Consider the following 14,141-nt stretch of genomic DNA (forward strand, 5'->3'; position numbering starts at 1 on the left):
CCAATTGTGTGTGTGTATATATATATATATATATATATATATATATATATACAATGGAATATTATGCAGCCCCCCAAAAAGAATGAAATCTTGCCATTTGCAACAACATGAATGGAGCTAGAGAGTATAACGCTAAGCAAAGTCAGTCAGAGAAAGACAAATACCATATAATTTCACTCATATGTGGAATTTAGGAAACAAAACAAAGAAAAAAAAAGAGAGAAACCAAGAAACAGACTCTTAACTATAGAGAATAAACATGGTTACCAGAGGGGAGGTGGGGGTGGGGGTGAAATAGGTGAAGGGAATTAAAAAAAAAAAAAAAAAGAGGAAGAATGCTGGTTATAGTAAGATGAGGCGGAAGAAGTATTCTGTGCAAAGATATGAGGGTCAGGAAATTTGGGGAGTACAGAGAACTATGGATTTCAGAACAGGCAAGAGATACATGGTGAGACTATCTGGCCTCAATTTTGTAGAACTCTGAAGTAAAATTTGGGCAAAGTTCCAGTGGATTCAGCCTTTATAAGAACTATTCTCTCGGCATAAAATACTCTTCCAACTCTACTCCTGATTTGCTGCATCCCTCATTCATCTAACTCTTATACATACTTCAGGTCTCAGCTGGAGTTTCACTTTCCCTAGAAGGCCTTCCTCCCATCCCCTTATTAATTTATCACCCTCCCTCTTAAATTTTTCCAAAGAATGTATAATTCCTCTTTTGTTATAGTCAATCACATAGCTGACTTTCTGATTATTCAGGCTGAAAGCTTTCTGAAGACTTTTGTTTTGTCCTGCATCATATCCCCAGCACCTAGAAAATGACTGAAACACATCTGGTGGTCAAGAAATATTTGGCAAATTAATAATTTGGCCTTGGGGCACCTGGGTGGCTCAGTCCGTTGAGCGTCCGGCTTGATTTCAGCTAAGGTCTTGATCTCCAGGTTCTGGGACTGAGCCCCATGTCAGGCTCCATACTCAGCAGGGAGTCTGTTTGAGATTGTTTCCCTTTCCCCACCCCCTCACCCCCCCAACTCATGCACACTTCCTCTTTCTCTCTCTCTCTACAATAAATATATCTTAAAAAATAAATAATTTGGCCTCATGATGCTTGAGTGGCATTGCTTGATATGGTTGAATCCAAATAGGATATCAGTAGAATATCAGCCTTTTGATGTTCTTCCACTTTGAATAATGTCATTTTACATACAACTTTTCAAAGCCAGTTACTCAGACAAAGGTGGTTTATTTTGATATCTAAAACACTATATAAGATTCTCTGGAAAATATAAAATCATCCTGCTGTTACACTATCATTTTAGAAAAATAAAAAGGCTTGGATTATATACTAGAAACACCCCCTTCATCACATGTAAAACATTTTTGCTGTTACCTATAGTAAAACAGATGAAAGGACAACTTGAAGGAGAGGGAATGGTCCTGAGAGTGTTTGGGTTGGGATCTACCCACCCCAATCCCAAGCAGTGAAGACAAAGATGAAAGAACTAAGATGCTAGTTTGTGGTGGGTCCCCTCAATAACCCAATCGGTTCATATGGACAACCCATCTGACATATTCAAACCACTCTTTGATCACTGATGGTCATTATTTGGAGAGTTCCTCCAAAGCAAGCACATGCCGGTTGTTAAAATGATGTGGAGGCTAATCAACAGAGCTACCCCTTGAGAATCTTGCTCCAGGCTTCTGTGAAGACAGCATCCTTAGTCCTGATGAGTGATTCCATGGCTGTACATTCTGGGTGCAAGTCCACAAATACTGGGGCATTGCCTGAGTGTTACTAAAAATAACAAAGGTTTCAGGGCTGGAGACATTGTCAACCACACTGTCATGGCAATCTGTGTCTCCAGGACTCAATGGTGGGGGAACGATATGTAACTGATGACCCTGGCAGAAGGAGCCTGTGAGTACTTCAGCTTCAAACACATATATCAGTTCGTCTATGGCTGATGTTTTCTTGACCTGGTATGCTAGGTTTTTCAGGTTCTTGGTGAAGTATATACCAACTCCGTATTTTGGGTCTGATAAAAGAAAAAAGGTTAAAAGATTATTAGGATCTGATGAATCATATTGCCTATGTGGGTACTACTATGTAGTCTCTCTCTAGTCCTCCAAATAATCACCACCTCCTGGTCCCAAGTCCCTGTCTGTAGCAAAGACACCTAAAGTTGTTCTCTTGAAACAAATTATCATTGGTATCATCAGCCTAATAATAGCTTACATTTATATACCTACCTTCCTTTTTATTTTCCTTCCTCTCTCCCTATTTTTTTCTTTACATTTACTTCGGATTTAATGGAATATTGTTGCAGACTCGAGAGCAGCACTGAACAACAGAAGTTCAATGTAAGCCATATATGTAATTTTAAATTTTCTAGTAGCCACATTAAAATTAATTTACTAATTTTTATTTAATCTCTGATAGCCAATATGTTATCATTTCAACTTGTAATCAATATAAAAATTATTAAGGAGATATTTTACATTCTTCCCTGGAAAGAGAAGAAACAGAGAAGACATGACTAGAACTCTTGGGGAATCTGAGAAGGGACTCAGTTCACTGCCCCACTCTGTCAAGAGAGCCCTGGGAGTCAAGATAGGGCAGAACAACAAGAATCTCAGAAAAACAGGGAGTAGAGGACTTCCAGCGTAAAAGGAACCATCGTGTGACTCTACTGGGTGCAGCCCCCTCCTCCAGCCTGGCTGCTAAGTGGAAAGCAGTAACGGCTGGGGAAGACATCCAGAACAGGTGAAGAATGCTGCACAAGACCTTGCATTTCAGCCTGGAGGATGTACACACACAAAAATTTCCTGCGCTGCAGGAGGGGCACAGACAATGGCCTAGAAAGGAATTCCCTCAGCATGAAAAACAGAGTGCCCTGTGTAGACACTAAGAACAAAGGGCACCATAAATTTAAGCACAGGAGGGTGCTAATGACCAAAGCCCGGAGTGGTTTTTCCAGCAGAGGACATCTGGAGACAGAGAACAGACAGATGCAGAACCAGACCACTCTCCCCACAGTGCCTGTCCCATCATCTAAAGCATTCTCAAAAGAAAAGAAGGGGAAAAAAACTTGCAGGAACTGAGTTTAAACCCCAAAGGGACTAAGAAAACTCTGAAAATGACTGAGTTCATCTTGAGCTGTCCAGATGGGAGTTTTCCACCTCTGTAGACATGGGAGCACGAAAGGTAGGTAAAGTTCCATTTCAGAGCTATAAAGAAGACAAGCCCCACACCTGAGTTTTGTGGAACTGTAGATTTTTGTACCTGTTGGAGTCACAGATGCGGTAACAAAGGAATGTAGGAAGTGCGGAAGCAAGAGCAGGAAGCGACTCCCTGGGCCTGTAGGAGTGAAGGAAGGTGTCCACCGGGAGACGCCATTTGAGCTACGTCTGGAAGAAGGAGTGGGACTTTGCAGGGCTAGAAAAAGGGTGAGGAGGGAAGGCATTCCACAGGCAAAGGCATAGAGGCATGAAATATCCAGCACATTAGGAAACTCTAAGCAGTTCCTGGCTGAAGTGTGGATGAACACAGTGAGGGATGAGGCTGAGGAAATAACAGGAGTGGGGTTGGTGGAGGGTGGCTAGGTCCTTACATGCTCTGCCAATAAGGTGGGAGTTTTACCTTGTAGGCAACTTAGGAAGGCAGATAATCTTAAACAGGCACGTATGTTTTTAGCATGATAATTCTGGAAGCAGAGAAAAGGATAGGTTGGATAGAGCTGTGGTTTTGAGAGAAGGAAAGGACCTGGTCATCATCTAGGCCCAGGGGAAGAAGAACAAAGGCAATAGGAATAGAGAGGTGGGGCTGGGCTGAGAATGTCGTCAAGAGGGAACTAGTAGGGCTGTGTGACTGGCTGAACCTAGAGTAAGAGGAAGGAAGGAATGGAAGATGAGAAACTTTCCAGCTAGGAGACGTGGTATATAGATGGTGATGGTATTAGTCAGGTTAGGGAGTATCGGGGGTGGGGGTGGGAGGAAGCACCTATCTCTTAGGGAAAACTGTGGCCAAGGAAAAAAGTCAGTCTGAGGTGGCTATGGAACATCTAGGCAGAAACGTTCAAAAGATAGTCAGAAATACGGACCTGCAGGTCAGGAGAGAGAAAGGGGGTTAGAATTACAAATCTGTAAGTCATCATAGAGGTAGGAGTTGAAGCCACAGGTAGAGGTGCAAGGTGGACACAGTAGAGTTAAAAAACAAACAAACAAAAAAAACCCAAAACTTCCTTTAGAACGCCAGAAAACACCCAACAGGTGGACTCATTAGATTGTAAATTACAAGGGCAGGAACTCTGTGTGTTTTCCTGCTGTATTCCTCCCACCTAGCACAGGGGCTGATTTACAGAATGTGCTCAAGAAACACTCGTGGAATGAATGAATGAACCCAATAAAAAAAACTGCAGCATGGAGGCTCCTTCTTGCTACATTCAGCCAAGTCCTACAAGCAAGAGATGAAATCAGAACTGGCTGGAATGAAAGCCAAGATAGAAAATATAAATATATAAAGCTTCATTAATAGAAGCCCCCTTTGCCTCTAGTTGGCCATCTAAACTGACCAAGAGTCCCATAATTTGGAAATTTGCAGGGGTAAAAAAAAAAAAAAAAAAAAAAGCCAAGAACCTTTGTACTCCATATGAAAACTAGGTTAAAAAAGAAGAGTTGCAAAACAACTTCAGTGGTGATAAAATGTCTCCTGGGTCTCAAGCACCTTTGGTTAAGCACGCTCACCAGACATGTTGGCTCAAGTCACATTATGGACAGTATCTCCCCGATGAGTTTATTATCTGAATCGCCTCAGGCAGTGGCTTTAAGCTAAGAACTAGGGACATGGACAGAGCACAGAGGCCAGTAGGTAAAAGACCAGAATCTTGAGGCTTAAAGACTAGATGGAGACAAGACCTTTGGCTGGGTTTTAAAGATACAAATTGACCAGAAGTAAACAGGCTTCATGCCTGCTGAGGTTTTAAAGGAACCATATTGCTGAAGAAACTGTAAGCCTGGCTGTCAGTAGCTTGAGAGCATTCTAGTCCTTGAGGCAATCCATGGACCGCTTATAGGCCATGAACCCCAGTGGGCCTAGAAATGACCAAGGGTGGCAACACATAAGGAAGATTCTTCCCAGAGGACAAAACAAGGGTGTTAGTCCACTCCCAGAACTGGGTCCTCACTATCCCTGTCCAGCAACATGGGATTAGTGGTATGGACCAGTGACTTTCCTTCTTCCCTTCAGAAATGGGAGGTTTTATTGTTTTGTTGTTTTTAAAGGTCTTTTTTATTTTTTGACAAGAGAGAGCACAAGCAGGGGGAGTAGCAGGCAGAGGAGGAGGGAGAAGCATGTGGGGCTCGATCCCAGGACCTTGGGATCATGACCTGAGCCGAAGGCAGATGCTTAACCAACTGAGCCACCCAGGCACCCCTAGAAATGGGAGTTTTTATTGCAGTTTTCCTGCTCCTTTTCCTATCATTATATAATGAGTAGGTTAGGGCAATTACCTTGCTTTTAGGCTTTAAGAGAGGACTTTCTGGACTTGAGGCTGATGATGAGACAGGATGAGACTTTGGGGCTATCTTCCTTGGGAGGTGGTATGTGTGTCTTTTAGGAAGAAAGACGTGTACAGATGTCAGGCAATTTGCAGCATCTGCCGCAGGACTGAAAAGAAGGCACTACTGGATTTGAAAAATAGGAGGATAGTGATGGTCTTAGTGAGAGTAGTTTAAGGAGGAGGAGGAGGGGGGAGTGCAGAGAAGCCAGTTAGGAGTTTAGGAGCAAACGGAAGTTGTGAATTTTTAAGATTTTGCCAATATCACTATTCTGGCTACACTCAAAGACTTCTGGGTGGGGATTCATTTATCAATTTTTAACCCCAGGAATTTTCCATGTTCAATTTTTACTCCAGGTATTGCTTATGTTCTCTCTGGGGGCAAAGAGATGATGATTTCCAGACCCTTTGCTTTCTAGAAATCAAGACTTGGAGCTGGCTTCACAGCAAGGATCATGCTATATATTTTGAAAGGTAAAGATCAAGAACATAGTCAATGGATCAGGCAAAATCAAGCCACATGGCTAGGTATCCTCCATGATTATTACTAAACTGTCTTTGCCTCCTTCGGAGAGATCTAAAGGGGACAAAACAGCAATTAAGTATGCAATATTGTTGTACAACTGAAAAGAGACATGGAAGCTGCACATAGTAGAACTCCCATAGCTGAAAAGGATCTTAAGATATTGTTTACTTCACCTGCCAGATGCTCTCTAATTCATTCACTAGCAGGCTATAGGAAATGAAGAAGATGGAAGAGAAAAGAGCAATTTATTAAGTTCAGGAAAATGCCCTTTTAATTAAGGGGTGAGGTTTGGTAGTGTTGATAATAATTTTGTGGAGCTGAGCCAAAAAAAAGCTTCTGGGTGCTCTCTGCAGATAAAACACACAACCCACAGAAAAGAGAAAAACAGTGAACTGTAGATCTTACCGCTAAAGCTTTTATCAACATTAAATGCAACAGCAACAAAACATATGAAGAACAAAACAAAAACTATGACCCTTTCCAAATTACTTGATCACTATATCCCAGTTGCAAGGGTCCCCCTCACCCCAGCAACGGATGCTATGAGTGATGAGTCATCTGCTGAGGTCTGCTCACCAATCCCCACATACAGAGGCCCTGAAGATGAGGGGCTGACACCTACCGCAGGGCGCCGAGTACATTCTTTGAAAGCCAACTCTGCATACTGCTTCACAGAACTGGTAGGGAATTTGCTGAAACAGCCTGTGGCTCACAGGCTTCCCATGTGTTCTCCCTTCCATCGTTTTCTTCTTTTTTTGGAAGACAGCCATGAGAACCGCATTGTCTATTTTCTCCACCTATGACCCAAGGATATGAAAAACTGAAAAAAAACTGGAAAAAAAGTGAGAACCACTATTTACATCGCTTGATACTCTACTTCAAAGAGAAAGGATCTTATGTGCATATTACTTGGCATGCAACTTGCTTTTCATATAAAGTGTTTTAAGAGTCTCCTGGCCCCACCCCTCTCCTACTTTGACTTCTGTCTCTTCAAAATTCCCTGTCCCTTCTTTGATAAATCCATGTAATAAAAATTCACTGAGCAATCTCTACGTAACAGGCACTGGTAATGAAATGGTCAACAGTGTAGACAGTCTTTGCCTTCTTAAAAGCTCACAGTTTAGCGAGAGGTGAAAATAGGTAAACAATTATAATACAGTGTGATACATGCTATTCCATTTCTTTTCATGTTGCTTCAAGATAGGCAGAGAAGTTTGCCCTGATGCTTGGTCAGTGCTTCTGTACCTCCTGACATCATTCCTACCTCCTGATTCCAACTACACCCTTCGTGCTTGCCCACCCCTGCCCGCCTTTCAGTCTTAATCCTAGGGGTCCAGGTCAATAAGCAGCTGGCTTAGAGTCATCAGCAGGTGAGTCTTTCTTTTGGTTACAGAACCAAGTGAGGGCGAGACAAGTCAAATCCTTCCCTTAATTAAGTATACCTTTATAACCTGCAAACCACAGTTTTCAAACTGTTTCTTCTGATCCTGAATTTCCTCCGCTGAAAGCTTTAGGCATCTCAGAAATGTATTCCTTTTCATTTCATCCTGGTCTGGGGGTTGCCAATCAGTCCATTGTCCTAAAAATGAGTAACACAAAACTTTGTCTCAATGCTCTGTGAGAGGAAAAACGTTTGTAAAGAAATTTAATAAAACAAGTTATAGAAATTTAAAGGAATGGATTGGCCAGTTTAATTGTATGGCTTATATGTTTAGGACATGCAAGGAGAGTACAATATAATGAGAAGGCACAGGATAGAAGAGGGGATTCATAAATTTGTCCTCACATGATTTGGGTTAAGAGGCTGAGGGAGTGAGAGAAAAAAGAGCATTAGTATATACCTCCCCCATCGATGTTGTAATGATGATATATAACTGTGTTGCTAATAGGAAATGTTTCTATTTCTGGCCAGGATGCTCATCAACAAAAAAAATACAGGCATAACACAACATTAAGGAATGATGAAAAATAGTATGACATTTATATAAAACTTTTTTAAGATTTTCAAAAATATTTCATATCTCAACTTCATTTGGGCATTACACCACCACCACTGGAACAACGAACACACTTTTACAAATAAGGAAATTGAAGCTCAAAGTTAAGTGACTTGCCCAATATCACACAGCTAAAACAAAGCTGGCTTTCACCAGTGCTTTCTGCAATCGGCAAGGCAAAATATTTGGTACATATATCTCTCATATGCACCCAACCACAAAGAGCAAACTTTGGAGATTAAGAGTTTATGGTGTCCTGTCTTCCCTCCCTTCCTTCCTTTTTCCCTTCCTTTGTTCCTTCTCCCTTAACTTTCCTACCTTCCTTTTTAAATTCAAGGGACAACCTGTTATTGCCTAGCAACTCCTTGTTGGAATAAATATACGTATAGGTGAACAAACAGAAAACCCCCAAAAGACTTATTTTCTTTTTAAAAGATTTTATTCATTTATTTGAGAGAGAGAGCATGAGCAGTGGGGAGGGGCAGAGGGAGAGAGAGAGAAGCCGACTCCCTGCTAAGCAGGGAGCCTGATGCAGGGCTCGATAACCAACTGAGCCGCCCAGGCACCCCTCAGTTTATTTTCAGTTTGACTTAAACCCAAGTAAACAAAAATGATGTAATTCCCAGCACATTATTTAACCACAGAAAGCAGATGATAAATCCAAAGAAATCCACTAGAGGGGCCAAATTGTAAATCTGGGAAGCAGGGGGTACAAAATTCCGTATCAGAGAAACTCCAAAGCCAGGAAATTTCAAAGGAAGATACTCTAAATTAAATCTTGAGAGCAACAGCTGACCTTTATAAAGTATAGTAATAGAGTTCAGTTCACCTGAGTTCAGCAAACATTTACTGAGCTCCTATTACCTGTCCAGTGCTGGGTTGGACGCCAGAGACTCAAAGATCCACAAACTCCTACTGTCAGAAGCACTCCAGGAAGGATTACAATGGCAGCATAAAAGAGGAAACACCTAACTTCCATTATTTAAATTGTATAGCTCTGATGGATAGTTAGTTGATGTTCCTTGTAGTAATAACTCATTGAAAATTTATCCATTTTGTTAGTTGAGAGAGGGTCAGTGTGTAGGAGCCTCGGAAACACAGCTGTGGAATGGTATGCTTAGTCATCAACTATCAAAAGTGCCACCTTGCAGCAGAACAAGGGACTTAGAGCTAACTGCCAATAGCCAGGAGAATGGGACAACCCTATGAGTGCAGTTAGTTTAAAGTAATGCCACAAGCTTTATAGACCAGTGTTTGTCTCTTGTTCTCTTGGGAAGTATACCAGTATTAGTTTAAATATCCACAGTCATTACCTTTCAAAAGCTAAGTAGAAATCATAATCTTTGGTCTCATTCTTGTGTATTATTTTTGAATGCTATTTCTTTATGCTCTATGTTTTAAATTTTTTTTTAAAGATTTTATTTATTTATTTATTTGACAGAGCACAAGCAGAGGGGGAGAGAGGGAGAAGCAGGCTCCCTGCTGAGGAAGGAGCCCGATGTGGGACTCGATCCCAGGACCCTGGGATCATGACCCAGGCCGAAGGCAGCCGCTTAACCGACTGAGCCACCCAGGCATCCCTATGTTTTTAATTTTTTAAAGATTTTTTTATTTACTTATTTGAGAGAGAGAATGTGTGTGAGAAAGGGAGAGAAAGCGTGGGGGGGAGGGGCAGAAGGAGAAGCAGGTTTCCCATTGAGCAGGGAGCCCGATGTGGGACTCGATCCCAGAACCCAGGGATCATGACCTAAGCTGAAGGTAGATGCTTAACCGACTGAGCCACCCAGGAGCCCCTCTCGTGTATTATTTTTGTCCATGTTTTTTGATACTGGGTTTTCTAGGGAATGTGGATACAACACTTATTGTAAACTCCCACTCACTTTGACCATGTCTACCTGAATTATTTTTACAAACACAAGGTAAAAATGAGGTGTCCTTTGAAAATTTGCATCTGAATTTTTGTACCAAACCCATCAACGTTACAGTGAAACTGACCTTATCTTTGTTAAAATCCTTCAAGGCTCTCCCTTGTTTCAAGAAAAACTCTGAACTCTCATGTGATTTATAAAGTCTTTCATAATCTAGACCCTGCCATGGTCTGATTGCCTGAAAGTTTCTTTACATTACTAATTTCTACCTATTCTTCATTCTCCATTTATGACACCTCCTCTGAGAAGGCTCCCCTTGACCTCCCAAGTCTGGGTTAGGTGTCTAAATTGGTATTCTGAGACCCAATTCCAATGTCTGTGTGTGTAGGAGGGTTTCCCATATATACAATCAAGCAATTCTGCTACTATCTACCCAAGGATAGCATCAGATTCCATAGGTTAAGAGTTCAGTCCTATAAGACTGCTCCCCAACACACGCGCACGCGCGCACACACACACACACACACACACACACACACACACACACACACACACTTCAGATACCAGTCGAAAGCCAGGCTGTTACCTGTGCTTCTGGCTGACTAGCTACAAACTGAAGGTTCCAATGACCTGCTCCTTGGATTTCAAACACCATTTGCAAGTTCAGGTTGTTACCTGTACTTTTGACTAGCTGACTATAAGTCAGAGGTTCCCATGATCTCCTCCTCGGGTTCAATTAATTTGCTAGAGCAGCTCACAGAACTCAGTGGAACATTTTACTTACTAGATTACTGGTTTATTATACAGGTGTATTACTCAGGAACAGCCAGACTGAAAAGATGCATAAGGCAAGGAAGGAAGGGGGAAAGGGTGCGGAGCTTCCATGCTCTCTCCCAGCAAGCCACACTCCCTAGCTCTCCATGTACTGACCAACCTGGAAGTTCTCTGAACCTGTCCTTCTGGGTTTTTATGGAGGTCCGTTACCTAGTCACAGCTGACTAAATCATTGACCATTGGCAACTGATTCAACATCCAGCGCCCTCCCCAGAGGTTGAGCTGGGGGATACCGAAAGTTCCAATCCTCCAATCACAAGTTGGATCTCCTGGTGACCAGTCCCCATCCTTAGGCGCTTTCCAAAGTCACCTCCTTAATGTAACAAAAGACATCTTTATCACTCTCAACACTCAGGAAATCCAAGGGCTTTGAGTGCTGTAAGCCAGAAATGTGGACGAAGGCCAAATATATGTGACAAATGTTTTGATCATCTGAATGATGAAACATATATATTCTAAATCGCAACATCACAGTGCCTGTCCGAGGTGCTCCCACAGAGCATTTTCACCCTCCTCTTTCATAATTAACTTGCTTGCTTCTCAGTATCCTCAATTAGATTTTGAATGGAAACAATGTCCATCTTATAATTGTATCCCCAGCACCCACCACATGCTTGGCACATATCATGGATACAATATACATCAGTCCAGTAAATAAATGAAATAAGCTTCTGTTTCCCAAGGTGGCATTTACAACAGTGTACTTTTCCTAGTTAGCTCTAGGACCATGTTAAAAGGACCTCTCCAGACCCAAATTCCCAGTCATCGTGATGAATTTTTGCCCCATTGAATGGGAGATACTTGAGTTACTTCACAGCATGAATGGTTTACTTTGGTGAGAGAGCTCAAAGTAATTTTAAGGTTCCTAATGCTGCCAGCAACAAATACGTAAATGCAAGAAAACTCAAATAAATGAATTAATCAGGTGGAATGTGTCTATATTTGAATGCTCCATTTGTAGAATTAGGGATGTACTTTTTCCCCCAGAACCTGGGCTTGCGTTGCTGGAGGCTTTCCATTTAATTGCCTCTTGGGCAATCCATTTCATCATTAAGTAAATCCAGTCATGTGTGTGCACGTGCGTGTGTGCGTTGTGTGTGTGTGTTCATTTACTAATTAACCCTGCTGGTAGAAAGACAGCCAAAAAACGGTTATAAGAGGTTATGGCTTAACACAGAACCAGCATGATTAGCTCTCTCTTCCATGCTATCTCTGACCCACATACATACAGACGCACTCACACCCATAAGGAATAGATGCAAGAGCTGACTTTCCAACTTAAAGTTACTCACCTAACAAGCTCCAAAGGGCTCGCTCCTTTTTTCTTGCCATCTCCTCCTGAACTTCACACAGCATAAGTTCAATGTTCATAACGACCTCAATGACGTCAGCTTGGGCTCCTTTCATCTCTAAAATTGCCTTTTCCAGACTGATAGTCTCTGAGATAGAGACCCTTAAGGTATTCTGAAGCCGAGTCAAAATGTCATGTTCCTTTTTCCCAAGGTAGAGGATATGATTGTTCTCAATGATATGGTGGTCCTGGGGGGTCAGTATCCTTTGGATCCACGCTTGGGCCTCCTTCATCTTTTCCAGGTTGGATCCCATCAGACTGATGGCAGGAGATTTAGCTTTGAGCCCATTTTCTCTTTTCTCCTCTCTGGTCAACTGGGGGACTGAAAAGACTGTCATAAACATCCACAGAAGGCAGGTGGGTTTTAAACCCGAGCAGAACAAAAAACACCAAGGCCAATATTTGCCCCGAGGACATTATGACCATTGTTGCAGCAGCAGCTTCAATTAAGTGCCTATCTCTGATTGCTGTGCTAGATATGAAGGAAATCTAAACGTATGGTTTACAGTCTCCTTTAGAGCAGAGTTTAGCCCGTAAGGGGTTGGTTTTATCATGCCTTGCTCCTGCTATGTTGCATTTGTCAGTTCACAGATGAGTTAATCTTGTGATATCACCCTGGATATTAACCCACTATTATACCTCAGATACGGAGGTCGGGTTCCAGACCACCACAATAAAGTAAATATTGCAATAAAACAAGTCAAATGAATTTTTTGGTTTCCTAGTGCATATAAAAGTTGTATCTACACCATACTGTAGTCTAGGAAGCATGCAATAATATCATGTCTAAAAAACAATGTACCTACCTTAATTTAAAAATACTTTGTTGCTAAAAAATGCTATCATCTGAGCTTTCTGCAAGTTATAATCACTGATCACAGATCAGCATAACAAATACAATAATAATGAAAAAGATTGAAATATTGTGAGAATCACCAAAATGTGATATAGAGACACGAAGTGAGCAAATGGCTGTTGGAAAAATGGCACCAATTGACTTGCTTGATGTAGGGTTGCCACAAACCTTCAATTCGTAAAAAAAAAAAAAAAAAAAAGCAGTATCTGTGAAGCACGATAAAACAAAGTACAATAAAACAAGGTATGCCTTTATGTCCCACTGACTGAGATTTTCCTCAACCTCTTGCTACTACCAAGTTTGAAATCAAACATCTCTGAAAGCCATACAGCTTAAAGAGTGAAAATTCCTTTTGAAAAATATGTATTTCTGATTATAAAAATAATACATTTATTTTTGATAAATTAGAAAATTATTCAAGTTTAATGAAAGGAAGATATACCCATAACTCTACTACCTGGAATTCCTTTTGATATCTTATCTGTATGTAACAGGACATTTTACGCCTCCACAGAATTTGGAGCTTAGCAGCTTCTACTGCTTGACATGGTATATCCCAGCAGAAAAGGTCAGGGAACTTGATTCCAACCCACCCACATGTACCCTTTTCTACAATCCCCCTCCATAAGGAGCAAAGATATATATAAAAAAGTAGAATCTCTGATGGATTAGGATAACTCTCAACCCAAATTGCAAAAAAAAAAAAAAAAAAAAGTTGGAGGGCAATGGACTAGATGAGAGGAAATTCATAGGCGAGGCCGTATCTAGAATATATAAAGAGTTCTCTCAAATTATCAAGAAAAAGGAAGAACCTAGTACTCAGCTGGGCAAAACATTTCACAGAAAAGGAAACACAAATGGTCCAGATATGTGTGAAAAGATGCTCATCTTCGCTGGCAATCAGGGAGATGAAAAATTATCCACCAGATTGGCAAACAATAAGTCTGACAATATTAAGTGTTGGGAAGGATATAGAGTAACTGGAACTCCTGTATATATTTACGATGGATATAAAACTGGAAAAACTACTCCCACAATTATATTTTGTAAAGAAATTTTTGTATGTGTGTATCAGGAGATATGTATAAGAAAGTTCACCTTCTCCTTTGTAACAGCAAAAACCTGGAAATGACCCAAATGTCCTTCAGCAATGG

At 41.3% G+C, this 14,141-nt stretch overlaps 1 protein-coding gene across 11 annotated transcripts in view; it reads right to left on the minus strand.

The window, feature by feature from the left end:
- Window positions 1-1,223: 1,223 nt before the first annotated feature.
- The window catches only part of PARP9 (poly(ADP-ribose) polymerase family member 9), a 28,839-nt gene continuing 15,921 nt past the window's right edge, over window positions 1,224-14,141 (minus strand). For 10 of the 11 annotated variants that reach the window (XM_028110698.2, XM_088024735.1, XM_088024729.1 and 7 more), the window contains 4 exons: window positions 12,073-12,453; window positions 7,524-7,660; window positions 6,704-6,878; window positions 1,224-2,036 (listed from right to left, as the gene is read on the minus strand). In XM_028110698.2, coding sequence (XP_027966499.1) covers window positions 1,660-2,036; window positions 6,704-6,878; window positions 7,524-7,660; window positions 12,073-12,453 — 1,070 coding nt within the window. In that variant the 3' untranslated portion in view covers window positions 1,224-1,659. Of the gene's footprint in view, window positions 2,037-6,703; window positions 6,913-7,523; window positions 7,661-12,072; window positions 12,454-14,141 lie in introns of all 11 variants that reach the window. The other variant, XM_088024741.1, reaches the window with a different exon arrangement.

The sequence above is a fragment of the Eumetopias jubatus genome, unplaced genomic scaffold (genome assembly GCF_037043125.1).
Source record: "Eumetopias jubatus isolate StellerSeaLion01/CBP00866 unplaced genomic scaffold, mEumJub1_p1.0 scaffold_1, whole genome shotgun sequence".
Taxonomy (NCBI): domain Eukaryota; kingdom Metazoa; phylum Chordata; class Mammalia; order Carnivora; family Otariidae; genus Eumetopias; species Eumetopias jubatus.